Source organism: Perca fluviatilis, chromosome 15 (assembly GCF_010015445.1).
Source record: "Perca fluviatilis chromosome 15, GENO_Pfluv_1.0, whole genome shotgun sequence".
Classification (NCBI taxonomy): domain Eukaryota; kingdom Metazoa; phylum Chordata; class Actinopteri; order Perciformes; family Percidae; genus Perca; species Perca fluviatilis.
The window spans coordinates 15,375,485-15,393,230 of record NC_053126.1 but is presented as its reverse complement, the minus strand read 5'-3'; the positions used below and the strand labels follow the sequence as shown (position 1 = coordinate 15,393,230).

The window sequence follows — 17,746 nt, the reverse complement described above, 5'->3', positions numbered from 1 at the left end:
AGTTACAGTCACAGGTGGCAGGCCCTGTTCTACAAGGCGCAGCTCTCGCCTCCACCCTCAGCCAACGATAAAGAAGAAAGAAGAAAAGTCATGCGCTGATTCACACTACATTTACAAAGCAATAGACTTTTAGTCTTAATTTTCCAACTCTCTTGTTGCAGTGGCTGATTTTCCTTCAATGGCATTTCATAAGGAAGATAGCCAGGAGGACGCGCGAGAGTGTCCAGTGTGCTACGAGTGTCTGTCGGGCACAGAGAGGACTCTGAGCTGCGGACATGTATTCTGCCACGACTGTCTGGTCAAAACGCTGGTCAGCATCAACAGCAGCACTCTCAGAGACACTATTGTTTGCCCTATCTGCCGACATCTTACGTTCATCAAGAAACAAAAGGAAGCGCTCGTGTCCCTCGTGGCGGACAAGGATCCAGATGAAGTGCAGACCCTGGAGGTGCCTCTCCCGCCACCGAGACAGCTCCAGAGCGCACGGCGCCACTTCACGGACCGTTTACCGAGGGAAGTTAATTGGATTGCTCGCTGCTTTAGGGGAATGTCTGAAGGAATTCGTCGACATAGGTTGATTAGCCCCAGCCATAATGCATCTCAGATCTTTATCATAAGCACTCAGGGGCGACCCATGGCTGAAGACGATGCGCTCAGTGTTGTGATGACTGTGGTTCAACCCCAGCGCAGGCGAAGGCGCAGGATTTGCACAACTGCACGATGCCTGCTTGTTTTGCTGTCAGCATTTACTATACTGGCACTGGTGGCTGCAACTTTACCCTGGGTTTTGTTGGCATAGCCCAGTGATGTGGATGTGGATTATGAAGTGCCAATAGGAAATGATGAACTGACATTTATAGGAAACATCGTCCCGTCCATGGAATTAAGTTTATACCAGTTAGCCTATGCGATTTGTGAATTAATTAATTTGTCTCACTGATAAAAATAATCTAATGCATTTTAGTAAATAATCGATAAACTGAAAATGTATAATTTAGTCAATATGTTAAACAAGGCAGTTTGAAACATGGTTTGAAGATGTGATTAGGTATTGTAAGTTCCTTCCTAGGCATGTGCATGTCCTTTATGTGCATTACCAAGCAACAGTCTTAAGTAAAGTAAAGGTTAAAGCCTTGACAGTTTAGTCTTTTGTTTTGCATCCCTGTCTGTGGCACGTTCTACTGTTTTATGAAAAGGAAACATGACAATTTCAAAGCACACCCAAAAGTTTGTAAATCCAACAAAAGTGGACTTTTGAAATTATAATTTCAAACAATAAATAAAAGAGTTTGGCAGAAATAAATGTAATAAAAACCAATTAACCATAGGCCTACTTAATCTCATTGTTGTTAAAGCAGCTCAAGTCATTGTTGTGTTACTCTGTTGTTGGAGCAAGCAGCGGGGAAAAAAAACTGTAAACTGCAGAGCTACAACATCTATCCCACTTTAAGGATTCTTTCCTGTGTGCTCAATGTAAAAATAAGGGGTTACATTTTCACAGCAAGAGCTTGGCTCATTGAGTATGATAATAAACACCCTCTTAAAACAGTCAGGGCATCATGTTGACAGACTTTCTCTCATCCTAACATTACAAGGAAAGATGTCAGACATTTAAAAAAACAAAAACACACAATTTCCATTTTAAACATTCATGCTGATCAAGTGGGAAATGGAGGGAGTTAGTGGTTTTATTGGACCCCTCAGTAACATCCTGTGACTGGCTTCCCTCGTAGTGTGCATAAAGACGGTGTAAACAGAGCCACCTTTAAAACTTTTAGTAAGAAATAATTGATGCACCCATGGCATTCTGAAGGAGAGCATGTAGAGATGAGCTGTGCCTGGCTGGTTGCTGTAAGGAGATACACTGCTGGACTGTGGCATTAGATTACCACTCTTAAGAATCCAGATTGAGATGGAGCACAGAGACACGGGTTCCTTTTGGCAAAAATAAGAAAACAATACGGAAGTTAAGTAAAAACTAAAAACAAGATAATATGGCAACTGATTTCTTAGAAAGAAGATTCTTGTTAATTACTCTTAAACAAAGAGTTTGCAACAAATGAAAGACAAATGAGCTGTGTCAGTATTGTCACCATCTTGACAAACGTGTACACTCCTAGTTTCTTCACAGCAACCCCTCAAGCATCCTGCTAGGCCAGTCCTACAGGTTACACACCCGAAGAGACTTATGCCCAGTTTCTCAGAGAGTGGGAGGACGATAATAATGATATGTTTCATTTGATGATTTAGACTTTTTATTCCTGTTGTTGGCTTGCATGTCAGTGGATGGACCCAAATCCAACACACGACAACCAAAAAGTTGTAAATGCGGAAAGGACACACATTCCAATGCAAAGAGATAATAGGCGAAAAAATTATAATAAGAGCAATTTATTCAGGTCATTATTATGACGGGGAGAAAATTGCTCAAAGAACCAACTGCTTTCTCCAGCACTATGCTCACACTGTTGAACACATTCCTATGGCAGGATTAAAAATCCTAAAAGTACAGAAACATTATCAGCAATAGTTGTGAAGTAGTAGTGGCAGAAAACAGAATTACTCTCATAAGCACCTAATAGTTCCGTCACCATAATAGTTCAGTCATCAGGAGTCAAATGAACAACAATTACTGTACAATTTAAAACAGATATTTTTTTCCAGAAAAAACACTGAAATAAAACCCACATGAACCAGGCGAGATTATTAAAAATGTAGAGTTTAATATATATTTATTTCTGACATTCTGATAAGGATTGCAGGTAGGCTTCACAGTACACACTGTGTTCCACTTGATATGCTAAGCAGAGGAGGAAGGGCTGGGCATGGTGGGCTTGACAAGCGGCAGATTTTATTTGTACACTAGTGAAAGCAGAAGGAGGCAGTACATCCACAGGCAACATCCACTCCTCTAACGTATTGCTCAATACCCAACAAAGGACTATTTATTGTGATCCACATTCTCATTCTGAGTCCACATCTTACCCCTCTTAGAATCCCTAAAAAGACAGTGATTGACACAAAATGTGGATTATCAAAAGACTATCTAAGCGCATGCATCACACTTTTTCAGATTTTCCTTTTTTTCGTTTAAAATCCCCCCCACAAAATGTAAACAAATTGAGCTTTACTTTAGACCAACATACTTGATGGTGAGGTGAGTTAGGAAATGTAGGTCTACAGTTAAAATGATTGATAAAACTATGTAACAGTGTAACATTTGGTAAATGAATACGCTAATGAAAATTGCTGTAAAGTTAATTTACTGGAATAAATTATATGTGATGAAATTATACTTTGGGGGAGGGTACAGAGTTGTTTTTTTTTACTTCTTTTAAGCAGCATAATAATCACACCTAGAATGAATATGAATGCATGCTTTTAGGTGGCTGTAAGTTCCAGTTATGATGCACAAAAGCAATACAGTAATACTGCCCTGCAATGATAATAATACATGCTAACAGGCCCTAACTAACCTTCATCCAAATACAAGCTCTCATTTGCCTGTTAGGTATTACAAAATCAGGTAGCCTACTGAAATCTGAGTCACATTCAGTCTGCACACAGAGAGATATACCCCTGCCTCCTCATATAAATGTATGGATCCAGCACAGAAAATAAAACCTCTATTACACATTAATTATGCCTATAGTTCCAAAATAACAACCAGAGTGAGGGCACTTGCAATTGCTGTCATATAATCACCACAACTATCAATATAATTATCAACATCACCAAAATCTTCATAAACATAGTCCATTGAGAACACACACTGAGGCATACCATAGATCCCTTTTGTAGAAAGGTTGATCCAGAATTAATTAAGTCAAACGTAAACTCACACATCAAACAAACTGGAAAAGAAATGAATTGCTTCGCAATAAAATGAATGGCTTTTTTTCTGTAGGTTTGGTAAGGGTGACTTTGACCATTTTTTTGGACTGAGGTGGATCAGTAAACACTGTAATTGCACTTTAATTGACAAAATTATAGTCCTAAGACATTTTTATATGGAATTAAAAAAGTGACACTGCAGCATCTGCTCTCTGGTGAACTTGAAAAACCTCTGATTAATTGTCTGTGGTGAGAATAACAACACAGTACACACTCATTGTTAACTTTGTGACAAATTTGACATCTGCTTTTCTAATTGAACGAGTACATATATTTGTAGTCAGTCCAACAATATAGGCTTAGGACTACATTTATCCTTATTATGAATTAATTAACTGGTCAGAGTGTGCTAAAAGTAATCTAATTATTTACACAGGAATCTATTAAATAACTGATTAAAAGAAAAAAAGAAGAAAGCATAGGGTATTGGTGTGCAACTCATTAGCGCTTGAGCGTGTTAGAAGTCAAAGCTCAGGAGACAGAATTAGAAAACCTACAATTGATTTTTAGCAGAAATAACATTCTGCATTTCTGCTGCAGCATCATTGTTATCTGGTGAAACATTATGAATCTACAGTAAACCTGTTCATTGTGTGCAGGGACAAAAATAACAGCAATCTTTTAATCATTACATTTTCTACACATGATAAATATCAGCACATATATTATTATTATTATATATATATATATTCAAGATATGCATTTTACATATACTTTTCCTCTCAGATTTATATACATAAATTTATGTACAGTCTTTGTATTTACACTAGGGGGGTCAAAGGTTACTGAACCTGAAGCACTTGAAACAAGATTAAGAGAGAGAGAATCATACGAACCTAAAGGCAGTGTAGTCATTCATCCATTATCATCAAACTGTAACAGCACGTGGGTGGTCTAAATTTACTCATCACTGACAACAACAACAGACACTCACACAAAATAAAACACTGCCTTTCTGAGGCCCTTGATCCAAAGCAGTTTGTTCATATTGGCATGTCATGCAAACACATCGTGGTGCATTTGCAAAAAAAAAAAAATTTACATTAACATTCTTCTCATTCTGTGCTGGTATAAAGTGAGTTAAGGTGAGCTTACCTTTATGACGGTTAATGTCAGATAAAGAACTACAGTTGTAATATGTGATAGAAGAGAGGAAGTAAAGACTGTGTGTGACAATAAGAAGTAAACTGCATTAAACGTTTCATCCTGCATGCAAAACCTGTCTCTACGGCTCAGCATTTTCCTAATGTGTACAACGCTTGAATACCCTGTGAGCAAAATAACAAGACTACTCTCTGTCTCTCTGTTTCACCCTGAGGACGGGCTTTGCTCCTAACCATGTCAGGCTCTGAGTTTCCCCTACCAAAAGTTGTACAACTTGTGAATATCATATTGCAATTTGATTGCATGTCCTAATAAGGCAAAAATAAAAATTTAAAAACTCACAGAAATACAGACCACTGCATCAAACAAAGATGAACAAAGCAAAGCATTAAAAAACAAAACTTTGAATGTAATACTCATCTATATTCCAGTCTTTCCTCCTAAAGGCAACTGTCCTCCTATGGCATTTTGGTGTCTTTTTTGTGTAGTAGTCACATTTATGTACTAGCGAGCAATTGTAAGAGATGAGTTTCTTTGCAGCCTGTAGCAGATGTGTTCGAGTTCTGATTTCAGGTGGGCATTGGTGAGGCCAAATGGTTTTTCCATCAGGCCATGGTGGCGACAGTTAAGAGTATATACGGCCACAGGGGTGCTTGTAAGCTGTGATGCCTTAGGGTCATAGGTCATAGAGTGGTGCTCTGTGGCTCCTCCTCAGGCACAGCGTCCCCCTCTGGAGAGTCTGTCACTGCCACGGACTTCCTGCAAGGGGCACCGCTGAACTCATCGATGAGGCAGTCCAGATTGACATTGATGGAGGGGATTTCATAATTGAAGATATCTAATGGTGAGCATGATGGGAGAGGTGAGTATGATGAGCAGAATGGTGGAAATGGTGATGATGAACAAGAGGAGGAGGAGAAGAGGGCATATGATGATGGCGATGATTATGAGGTGTAAAAAACGGAAGAGAGCAGAAATAATATTAATCTTTTTGAGTCTGAACTCATTGTAAGTGGCATATGATGTCTGTCCTGGCTGACGTAATCAGTAGATTACATGTGCTTCACATTCTACACAGGGATGTTTTCAGTGTGTTGCTAGTCACACTTGAACAAGCGACAAGTGCGGTATGTCACAGCTTTTTGTGTCTTTTGAGACAACAACAGATATTTTGTCAGATAAAATACAATAACAGGTCAAAATGACTGCACAATGACACATTACTGTACATGTTTACAACAATGGCCAGGTAAACCAACACAGAGGCAACAAGATGTGTGTGGAACTCTGTGGAAAAAAATGGCACCAAGACACCAAGTGGGTTTAAAGTAACGATGGAAATCCCATGAGGACCAGATGCAGTATTTACTCTAAATATATTCTAATGTGCTGCTGCATTTACTAAAAAGCAGCACGTCCAAGCAGAGACTGATAGCTACTCCTGTGTAATAATGAGATGGAGCGTGGCAGTGTAGTAAGAGAGAGCAGAGGTTATAAAAAGCGGTGAACCTGCCAAAGGAGGAGTGGGGGTTACCTGTGGCCCCCCAATACCGGTGGCAGGCGCGTTAGAAAGGGATGTCTGCTGGCATAGGGCTGGGAATGGGGAACGAAAGGAGGGGGGCTTTAAGATGGACCTTTGTAAGCGACGGCGTCTGCAATGTGAGCGCAGTGTGGTGCACTCTGGGAAGTCCTTAAGCCATGCATTATCGGTTGAACTACAACACCATGCAAAGGGTCAATAATGTCAACCTGCTAAGAGGAAATAGGCAACATTTTCTGATTGATAGCTAACAGGTAGGTATGTTTGATGCAGGCTGCAGGAGACCCCAGAGGCAGCCACAGCACGAGGCCAGGCAGTGAGATGGAGCGCATGGGGCGGGGACGGTCTGGCTTACCCTAAAAGTCCCCCTCACACTTAGCCCACACTGAATCCCTGGCCTCACACAGCTGCAAGGTACACAATAGTAGCAGGGGGAGAGAGAATGATAAATATAGCAAAGTGACAGAATGATTGGTATATAATGACAGAACACCTCATCATCAGAACATCATACTGTAGATATGTGTGGGGTTTGTCTGGCTAGGTTTCCACGCCTGCTACACAGTAAGAGAGACTGGACCGGTGTGTAAGCCTCTGACCTACCTCTGCCAAGTGAGGGTCTGGGTAACACAGATAAACAGAGAGCACATGATGAATCTAATGGCAACTTCCATACAAGCAGGACGAGCTATGCTTCTCTGATGTTTCCACACATTACCCAGAAACATCATCACATAACACAAGCAATGAATACATAGGTCAAGGAGATTTGCCCACTACAGTAGCACAAAAATGCTAATATTTATATCATTCTCAGGCATCTGTGTCTAAAAGGCAACTTTTATTCATTCAGTCATTCGTTTGGGAACAGTCAATAAAGGGGAAAGGTATTTTTTATATCTACAGTGACAGGTCCTATAGAGTCCTACACTCGTCCACCGTCTCCATTGGACAGAGCCACAGCAAGTCTGAGAGAGGGCCTCTGTAGCCCCACCTGTGGTGGCGGAGGGGATGTTGCCAAGGGCTGATGTTTACCTGTAGACATGCTCTCCCCGGGAGACAGTCCATCCAGGAGGCCCTGATCGAGGGGCTGGGGAATTGGGGCCATGGCCATGCCAGTAAACCCCGGAGGGGCTGTGGGCGGCTGAGGAGGGGGCAGACTGGGTCTCTGCCTGGGCTTAGGGGCGGGCCGCGACTTGGTGAGCGTTCCAGTCAGGGAGGGTGGAGACGAAAGAGAGTGAGGTGGTCCCAATGGGGTCTGCCCAGGGGATGATGGGGGCACTTGCCCTGGAGGGCAGGCCAGTCCATAAGGGGAGGGGGTGCTAGGAGGTGTGGGGGACAGGCTGACCGGTGACGGCTGACCTGTGGACTGGTCGGACATCCCGCAAGACTGGCTGTAAGGGACCTTGGGAGGCACAGGGGCCAACTTCTTGGAACCTTGAAACACACAACACAGTCACATAGTCTCCTGTTATGAATGGAAATACATCCTCTTAAACTGAAGAAAGCCAATGTAAGCTGAGATTGAGAGAGGTGCTGACCTTGGCGCAGGGTGTGTGGACTGTGCTCTGTGGAGTGGGGGGACTGGCTACTGCTCTGAGGACTACAGCTGGGAGGGACTGTTGGACCAGCCACCTGGATGGGTTTGTGTCCGGTTACAGGTGAGAGCTCTTTACTCTTCAATGAACTGAAAAAGACAGGAAGACATTAGTATGTGAATAGTATCAGACACAGTGGCCCTCGTTTATGAAACAAACATACAACAGAAAGCAAGTGTAAAACCGGCGTACGGTCATCTCCATGCAAAGCTCGGCATTTATCAATATGGAGAGCGGGGACTACGCACACAGGCCACGGTGGAGTGCTCCATCAGATTGATCAAGGGCAGATGGCTCTACTTGCATTAGCGGGGGGGGGGGGACCCTACACGGCAGAAAAAGTCTGCAACATTGTTTAGCCTGTGGGGTTCTGCAAAACATCGTGCAGGAAAACAGGGTGCCATAAATGTAGTGATGGAGCCAGATGACCCGATGACCAGAGAGCAGTGTCCAGCACAGGGCTAAACGAAGGAGACAGGATATTATTCCTCGCTTTTAAAAGGTATAGTGTTGTGTTTGGCAATGATATTCAATACAGGAAACATGACGATTTTTTGCCTGGCTCTGACTCATTAAAAAAACACTAAAAATAAAAGACACTGCATAAACTCTGCTACTGTGTGTTTGTTTAAATATTGTTACACCTACATTTAGGCCAAAGAGATTGCAATATAAACCTGTATATTGCTATAAGGACTGTAGCCTATCATACATATGTCAAGTTTGTATAAATTAAATAAACTTCAGCTGGAGTCCAATTTACCACGGCAACATTGTTGACCGCATCAGTGATCTCTTTCCATTCCACATTCTTTCTACAGCCTTTAATACCAGTTTTCAGGCTGCCAAATATTACACGTTAGTGCAAATGAACCTGAGATGTCAGGGTTTCAATCTCCACCTCTGAAAAGTGCCACTTCTTAGCTGGATTACATCTCGCAATGTCGTAAATTTTAGGGGTGAGGCCTCAAAATGGAGAATATATTGGGGCGTGATATTTAAATTACGATTGTTTCCAGCCGCTGCATTTATCAATGTACAACCATTCTTACACTCTGATTGGTGTGACACGAACGTTTCATGAATCACACGTGAAGCCTGTCGTAAGATGATTTCTGCGCTCATATCTGCGCTGGTTTCTACATTAGATTGATAAATGAGGGCCAGTATGTTTGAACTGTCAGTATACCTCATGTACATTACCTCAGTGCTACAACAGCCACTACCACCACCATCATCATCATCATCATCATCATCATCATCATCATCATCATCATCATCATCACTTATGAGTGTTTCACTATGTTTACAGTGTTAACAATATTACTAAGCAAGGCAAACTGTGTCACATATTTTTCTAAAACCCCTTATTTAACACACAAATGGTGCACACAAGTAAGATAAAGATGACGGAGCATCTTGTTTTGCATTTGTGAAGTTTTTGTCTTTTTCGTTGATAATAATGTCATTGACCAATCAGGGGTTCTGAATGTAATTTATTTTTACTCAAATAATGAAGTTAGATGGCATTGTGCAAGTCCTGCCTGACAAACTCAATCAGTATTTCACCACTATCCAGATGGAACACATTTCAGTTTTTAAAAAACAGAGGCAAAAAAGCTTCCATGCATGCTTTTCAGAACAGTTAATTGGATCAAATTTTTGTAGTGTTGTATTCTGTATTCTATACAATCTGAAATTTATATTACTTTCCTCTCTGTAGATACAGGAGCTTATAATTATAAAAAAATTTTTTGAGAGACTCTACAGCCCAGCTGGGACCTAACTGGTCTCACAAGATTTAACACGGCCCAAATACCACTGAGCTGAACAAAAGGTGTACATATTTGTTTCCAGCGACAAACACATGAAATCCACAGAAAATAGAGTAAAGATGCAGCATGTAACAAGATATGAGCAACTAAATCTAAACCTATTTTAAGCCTAGACCAACCAGTGCACTTAATCAAGGACCCACCTTTATTTACTAGATGTGGAAGTGGAAATTGTTTTAAAAGACATGAGTAGTCTCACATTGCCAGACCTATCTCCACAGCGCTGCGGAGCAAGGTCTGGCTACACCACACATACATTCTGGGAAAGGAGAAAAAAAATGCTCTGGGTTGTGGGTTCCATTCCCCAACAATCGGTCCAAAAACGTCCCAGTTAGATAGTAAATGCCGTAAACATATTCTTTGCAAATCTTCACAATCATTCACCGAAAGAACCAAGCAGGCCTGCCGTGTTGCACGATCCAAAACCTTACATTTCCCGATGTGAAAGGAGTTTGAGAACGACAACACACAGAGAGTGGAAGGTGAGGGACCTCCGACACGTGAGCCACAAGCTGAATGTCAGGCAATTTTCCTGAAAATGTACTTCCGTTAATCCAGGTTAGACATCAGTAATGGGAATAACATTTGATATACTGTATATTTGTCTCTCACTGCTTTTTAATTAAAAAAACAATAATCATAGACGTAATGTGTTCTGTTCTTACTGTAAGCATGTTATTAATGTGAGAAATTCCAATAAACACACACCAACAGAGAGCATCAATACTGCAGTATGGTAGTCTCATTTTGGATTATATGACATCTTATTAACTGCTATCTCCTGCAATAACTCTGAGACGTCTTTCCCCAAAAATAATCCATCTTAATGGGAAGTCATGGAGCTACCAAATCACAAGAATGAGAGTTATCCAGCGAGCTTGTTGTTATCGCTGACAAAGATTTGCTGTAGTGATTCACGCTGTCCTGTGTGGTTGTAACACCACAGACATATGAGTCAGGAAACTGCCACAGTCACTCTATACAAACTCAGCACTTTGGGTCAAGCTAAAAAGATGCTTATACTGTATGAAGATATTCTATATTGTTGCTTACAAGGACACCTTAACATCTTTACTTTCTTAAAAAAACAGATCTTTCCTTCTGCTGGTTAGTAAAGAAAATGCTGCAAACTGTAGAATAAATACATTCATATGCTTTTGAATAGCCATATGAAGCATTGTCCATGTATTTATCGTCTACTCAATACCAGCATGAAACCGAACGCTGTATAAACCAGTAACATCCTTTGTTGCTAGGCAACCCCATGAGAGGCACCCCTGGACAACCTGAATGTTACAAAATCTGAGGTATGTAATTTAAAGGAAAGAAAAAGAAAGAAGGAAAAAAAGAAAAAAGCAAATATAAGCCAGCAAGCTAGACGAGAGGAGAGATACATATGCCACTCTGTGATGCATCCATCGTGGCCATGGGTGTGTTGTATTTACCTAGTCAGTCTGGGGGGTCCTCTCTCTCTGGCACATGGACAGGCAGCCCACGGCGGGGGCGCAGACGAAGGGAGGCTAGGGGGGTTGCCAATGGACTGGTCATGGCGGGTTAGTACCAAGGGGGTTTTGATGTAGAGTGGTGAAGCATTAGTGTCTGGTGGGGGAACATTCACCATGTCACCAGGCGGGCTGTGCTTGGTGAAATGCAGACAGCTGGGTTTGGGGTTCGAATTGATGTCAAGTGACGAGGAGGAGGAAGAAGAAGAGGAGGAAGGGGGCGGGGCAGGGGGAGTGAAGCCAGACCAGCGCAGTGGGGGCGGGGGGGAGGCGGGAGGCTGGGACTCTGGACCCGGTGCCACGGGGCGAGCACAGGGTGGGGGTTTGGGATAGAAGAGGTGGGGGGCAGTGTAGCACGAGGAGATGGGGTAAGGGGGGGGTGGCCGGTCCTCCCCTGGGGGTGGATGGGCATGAGAGGTGTCCGGCCGATTGGGCGACACGTTGTCTGAGCTGTAGATATTAAGAGAATAGACAGCACAAAAGAAACAGCTCTAGTGATTGAACAAGGAGACGCATTGGAGCGATATACGATAAGCTGTTTTGATGATTAGGGTGTTAGTGTGTTAGTTGGTCCGTAGCCAAAAACAGAAGAAAAAAAGTTGCATTTTAGGGTGGGTGGTGGGCACCAAGCTTAGCACATAGTCAGCTTAGTGCAAATACAAAGACAAGCACAAAGAAACAGCAAAGGAAAAGAAAATTGTATTGCCAAAGGAAAATAATACAGTGTAGGACTCCCTCTGTGATCACCTTGTGTCTGCTCACTGCATGGAGCTGTGAGGATCTGTCTCTGGAGCCAAAGTGCTGGTCTGCAGCTTACAATTTTATCAAGTTGATCTGATGACTGAATATCTCCTCTCTACTGCATATGGAAACCCTATCTGCCTCTATCTTATCCTACAGTATATGACTTGTTTGCATTGCAGGTCCTGCAGTCAGCCCAGGGCAGTGTGAAACAGACACAAAACCCTTTCATCGGCTGAAAGAGCCACAGGAGAGGAGGGGAAAGCCAGCCAAAGCGGGACCATATTATCTCTTGTCTGCCACACAGGCAGGGTGAGTGTCAACAGAAAAGGAAATAATTAACGACCAAAGCTGAGAAAGCCAAGCCACAACAATGGGATATTGGAAATATTAGCATGCTCGCAAAGGACTTGCAGATTGAAGCTTAGTGCCATGTACAGAAACAAAACTTCCATACAGTATTTGGACTAAAACCCTTCAGAGTTACAGTTAAAAAATATCATTATCCTTTTGAAAATTTTACCTACAAAGACATCAACCTGACAAACCACAGGGAGAACTGAAGAAATGTGGAGAGTGAGACATCATTAAAATAACAACAGAATCAGACATGAAAGTGTTGACAGAGATGCACTAAAAAGAACATGGAGGAGTTGCAAATTAATGGCAAAATGATTAAAAACAGCCAACGATCTGGATCACACATAGCTGAGAAAGTTGATGATGATAATGATGGTGATGGTGATGGTGATGACAATAAAAATGAACAGGAGTGGATGCGTGAGGAAGAGGGGAACAGCATCTCCACTGTGACTTACCAAACCCTTTCTCCAGGTGGCGGTGTCGCAGACGGGGAGATGGCGAGCTCTCCGGGCTGCTCGGGGATGAGAGTGTCTGCCGGGGAGCCGGGGCCTTGCATGCCTGGAGGGGTGGAGGAGGTCTTGCGCGCCAGGGTAGTTGAACCCTTACGAGACACCCAGGAAGTATCCATAACCCGGACGCCCATACTGGAGACAAACACATATCCAGAGTCATTTATGATGATGATGTAAGAGGTGAGTGGGGGGGGTGGTAAGGAAAGAAGTGGGGAAAAGGCATGATACGGTACCTTTGTATCTTCCTAATGCTGCGTTAGTAGGGGGAAGAGAGGCAAAAGGGATATGAGGTCAGAAGTAATGCAGACATGGTTCACAACACCAGACTTAAACCACTGATGGGCAGATGAAATCCACAGTGGCAGGGATGAGCAGAAGTTATGTTCCAGAGGTGAGAGGATATCAGGCCACATTACAAACCTGCATTATCTACTGAGTGCTGATTTAAGGCTTTATTTTCTAATCAAAACAAACACACAGACAGAGCAGATGCTCTATCCTAAACTGCTAATTACTCTAAAAAAATGGAAGCTATTTTCTATCCCTATATTTTGATTGTTTCCTATAATATTACAGCCTTTTTCCTTAATTTGACAGGGGTATTTTTGGGAAGGCATTGGTTCTAATTCTGCCAGTGATTTTCCACCAGCTGGATGAGTGACTCAGGCCAGGTGACGTGCTAGCCAGACTGTGAAGGAAGAGCTGGGTTTGGGAGGATGGGAAGATAGCACTTGATAAATATTTCCTGAGAAAAAAGAGGTAACGAGCAGCCCTTCATCAGAGACCTGTTGCCATAGTGACAATGCCACTCAAGGCAATTCAGCCCCATGTATTCAAATGAGTTTTCAGACTTCATTTTTCCTGATGAATCCTGATAATAGGGGTTGTATGTGCTGGAATTATTGACAGGTGAGATATAGGGTACAATCCTCACCTCTCTGTGGTCTATAGGGGGGGTCTAGAGTGAAAACTTTAGGTTACAGGACTCGAAAACAGATTTTTAATGTGCATGTACTGCCTGCCTCAAATATAAGAATTAACTATCAGATGCCAGGGAGGAGGCGTGGGTGGAACGAGAGGAAAGAGAGTGAGAGAGTGAGATGTGGGCAGCAAAAGAAGGCACTTGGCATCATACCCATCCTTCTTGTAAAACTCCAGCATCATGTTGTCAGTGGCGACGCTCAGTGGGCGTCGGCTCTGGTCGTGCTGCTGCTTGCGATCAGATTGGTCCATGTCTGGTGAGGGCATGGAGCTGTAGTTGGAATTGTGGTTGGTGTGGATCGGGCTGCCGTAGCTGCCTGTCAAGTTGAATTCAATCTCTGAAGGAGGAGCAGACACACCATCAGCATACAGTATAATAATGTTACAGTAGTAGGTCATGTACAGTGCTGTTTGTGTGCGTATGTGTTGGTCTGTGTGGAGTCTACCACTTTTAAGAGTGGGAGTTACAGTAGCTACCTAAAACAGATAAAATCCTGATTTTATCTGTGTACCAAATACAGTATTACTGTACAGTGGTCTATAATGTAATGCTTATTTCAGAGAGAGTAATGTTGTGCTTCATTGCACGATTTTGATCTACCTAGTAACACAATATTTACTAATACGGACACTAAAATCTGAAATATAATATACCTAAAAAAACTGCTATTGTACATCTTATTTTAAATCCATACTGTATATGAGACTTGTGCAAACAAGAAGGGATCCATTGTAGCGTGCAAACAGCACAAACTGCTGCCTTAAGTGTGGGTAAGCGTTACATGATGCAGCTTCAAATACATCATGCTCAGATATCATCATGTGTACAGCACAAATGAACAGTTATCATGCTTTATGTATGTTAAAGTTGTGGTCCAGCTGGTTTGTTGTATGGCTGTATGGTATATTTTGGTGTAGGAATTGTTCATGTGTTGTTTTTCTGAATTATTAAATCACAATGACAGGTATCACCATATTCATACAGGGCTGAGCAAAGGAAAAAAATACTTCTTAGTATGTTGATATCACAATATATAAGTCAAAGAAAAATTGCATTCATATTGTATCAAGTAACAAATATAAGTATACATAAAAAAATAGGGTTTCACTAATTGTTCTGACTTACTTTGATATGTTAATTTGAATAAAACTGGGTCATTAAAATGGTGGGTCATATATGTTTTTTAAATCCCATTATACAATACAATGATTCAGGATCAATAAAAATAGCTATGGTGCCTAGCCTGACTACAATATTACATACATAGTATGTGATCCCCACCTCCAGGGAAGAACCAGTCAGCATGCTGGATAATGGGCTCAATGATGCCAACAATCTGTAGGGACAGGGTGGTCATCATCTCTGTCATGTTTCTGGAAAGAAGAGAACAAATTGAACTACAGTATAATCCTAAACTAATTTCATACATGTAAAATAGTTTTGTTAAAATACATACGGTTCAGTGTGTGTCCAAAGCAAGTTAGGGCCAAGAACAATCGCCATATTACCGGGAGTCATCTTGTTTTCATCTTGATAGTCACTTAGCTTGGCTAAGAATTTGATTAGATATCTGTGGGATTTAAATAAAGGAGTGCATCTTAAAAACAATTTATACTTCACTCATTCCTTTTTGTCAGACATCTTGTTAAGCTACACGCATCTACTAACGCTAGGTAACGATTGCCATGATTAACTGCTATTTTCCCACATCGTCATTATAGCTATACACACCTGTACGACCTATTGCTACTGTATTGGAAAGTAAAGTCATAGCAGCAGCAGTTTAAACCTGCATATGTAGACATGCTGATCTTCTACAAACAATAATAGTTGCTGCAATTTTGATAGTTGACACTTGCAGACAATGATTACTACAGCTGTAAAAGTTATTCATGCAGGTTGCACAAGTATCAATATTGCAAAAGCAATTAATTTAGTTGCCTGCAGGTGGTGACATCTGAATATCTGCATTTCAAATCTGCTGCTGCCTTTACTTTTCTTGCCTGTAGGTGGATTAATTGGACTGAAACTGCGTGGCTGAAACTGATCGTTTTGCAATTGGATGATATTGTCTTGTCCTGGTTTTTGGCTAATTTGCATCAGAGACACATTTTTATGAAAATCTGACTTTCCTGCAACGGCATCTTATAATGCTTTTTTTTCTTGGACACATGGGTACATGCACAAATGATAGGACAGAAAATGAAGGAAAGCAATTGACCTGAAATTGTTTGCATTGTCTGTGGGGAGTTTTTCACACGCTGCCAGTAATGCTTGTAGTCTCTTGTCCATATCTTGAATGCTGGGGAAATAACAAATCATTATGGATTACTGTTGCTTAATTTCTTAATTAATGTCAGTTAAGAACCCCTGCCAATAGCATAATTGCACACAAAAATGCATTAAATAAGAAAATAGAAACTCACTTGGAGGCCTGAATCCATTCATCATAAAGTTCAGTGGTCATCAGTGGCTCAGGGAGCTCACGGAGGTATGATTTCAGAGCCCCTTCGGGTGACAAACACAAGGACAGAGTAAAAACTGGTTCGCTTTTGTAGAGGAAGGGAGGGTTGTTGTCTCTCTTCAGAGTACTGGTGAGGCCATGCCCCATATCTCCACTCCCCTCCAGCAGGCCCTTGCAGCTAGTGCAGCTGCCAGATTCAGATTGCTCAACACAGATTGTATGTTAATGTGTGAAATGCACAGCAATATCAGAACAGAAAGCCTTCAGGAAAAGAGCACTGAGGGCATAGCTGATGAAGACTGCAGAGCTGATGAAGACTGCACTATGTTCGTCTGAAGAACAAAATCTTCTGCCAACTAGGTCCAAAATTTATCCAAAAACCTTTGTTTTGAGTTCAAATTACCTTTCCACTTAAAAACAAAACCTGGCAGATGTTGTAAAAATCATGGCCTTTAGCATAGATATATTCTTTCCTGACTTATGATGACAGTGTAGATGTTGTTGTTATGGAAATGGGCTTTGAACAAGGCATTTGTGTAGGTGTAGTTCACCTGCAATGGCGTGTGGGTCGGCGGAGTACTCCTGCACATCCAGAACTCCACAGTCCAGGGATGCTTTCAGCTTCTTTAGCTTGGAGGCTGACGGAGCCACTCTGAAGAGGCCCTGCAGCCCACATACAGGAAACACATAATCATGTGTTATTATCACATCTAACATGACCTATGCATAAATGCTGTAGTAAGTAAGTAATAAGTAATTGTAAGTAATAGTCTCTATTGCTGTACACTTGATATTGGTTAATAATAAATAACATAGGAACAAATTGGTGGCTTTACATGTTTTGGTCCAATAATATATTAATATATCACTGTCAACCATTTTCCAAATCATACCGTGAGATTTTAATTGGTCTTATTACCACAAACAAATAAAACCAACGTAAAGATGGTTAGTAACCCCACAGCCATGTTTCCTGGTGCAAAAATGTGTCTACTTGTCCTCTCTCCATTCTCAGTTTCATTTCATTTTAATTCAAAGGTCAAGAAGATAAGAGCCAATCAAAACTTTTTGTAGTCATTCCAGTCTGACATGGTAAGATAAACTATTTTCTGAATTTTTTTAAGTAACAGCAGCTGATGGTCTTAACCTGTCAATTATACTAGGGAAATAGGATGAATGTGGAATCTATTAAATTTATATTGGCTTATTTA

General features: G+C 41.6%; 2 protein-coding genes across 3 annotated transcripts in view; one reads left to right on the top strand and one right to left on the bottom strand.

Annotated features, from left to right (window-relative positions):
- The first annotated feature begins 27 nt into the window (after positions 1–27).
- LOC120574947 (RING finger protein 222) lies at positions 28–1,493 on the top strand. The gene has a single exon (XM_039825464.1). The coding sequence runs from the start codon at positions 179–181 to the stop codon at positions 797–799; it is 621 nt and encodes a 206-aa protein (XP_039681398.1). The 5' UTR covers positions 28–178; the 3' UTR covers positions 800–1,493.
- A 1,207-nt stretch (positions 1,494–2,700) lies between these two features.
- arhgap44a (Rho GTPase activating protein 44a) overlaps positions 2,701–17,746 on the bottom strand; it is a 29,765-nt gene continuing 14,719 nt past the window's right edge. For both annotated transcript variants that reach the window (XM_039824740.1, XM_039824742.1), the window contains 12 exons: positions 17,087–17,198; positions 16,498–16,579; positions 16,293–16,373; positions 15,528–15,641; positions 15,353–15,444; positions 14,225–14,408; positions 13,323–13,340; positions 13,033–13,221; positions 11,417–11,923; positions 8,080–8,225; positions 7,574–7,975; positions 2,701–5,836 (listed from right to left, as the gene is read on the bottom strand). In XM_039824740.1, coding sequence (XP_039680674.1) covers positions 5,682–5,836; positions 7,574–7,975; positions 8,080–8,225; positions 11,417–11,923; positions 13,033–13,221; positions 13,323–13,340; positions 14,225–14,408; positions 15,353–15,444; positions 15,528–15,641; positions 16,293–16,373; positions 16,498–16,579; positions 17,087–17,198 — 2,082 coding nt within the window. In that variant the 3' untranslated portion in view covers positions 2,701–5,681. The remainder of the gene's footprint in view (positions 5,837–7,573; positions 7,976–8,079; positions 8,226–11,416; positions 11,924–13,032; positions 13,222–13,322; positions 13,341–14,224; positions 14,409–15,352; positions 15,445–15,527; positions 15,642–16,292; positions 16,374–16,497; positions 16,580–17,086; positions 17,199–17,746) is intronic.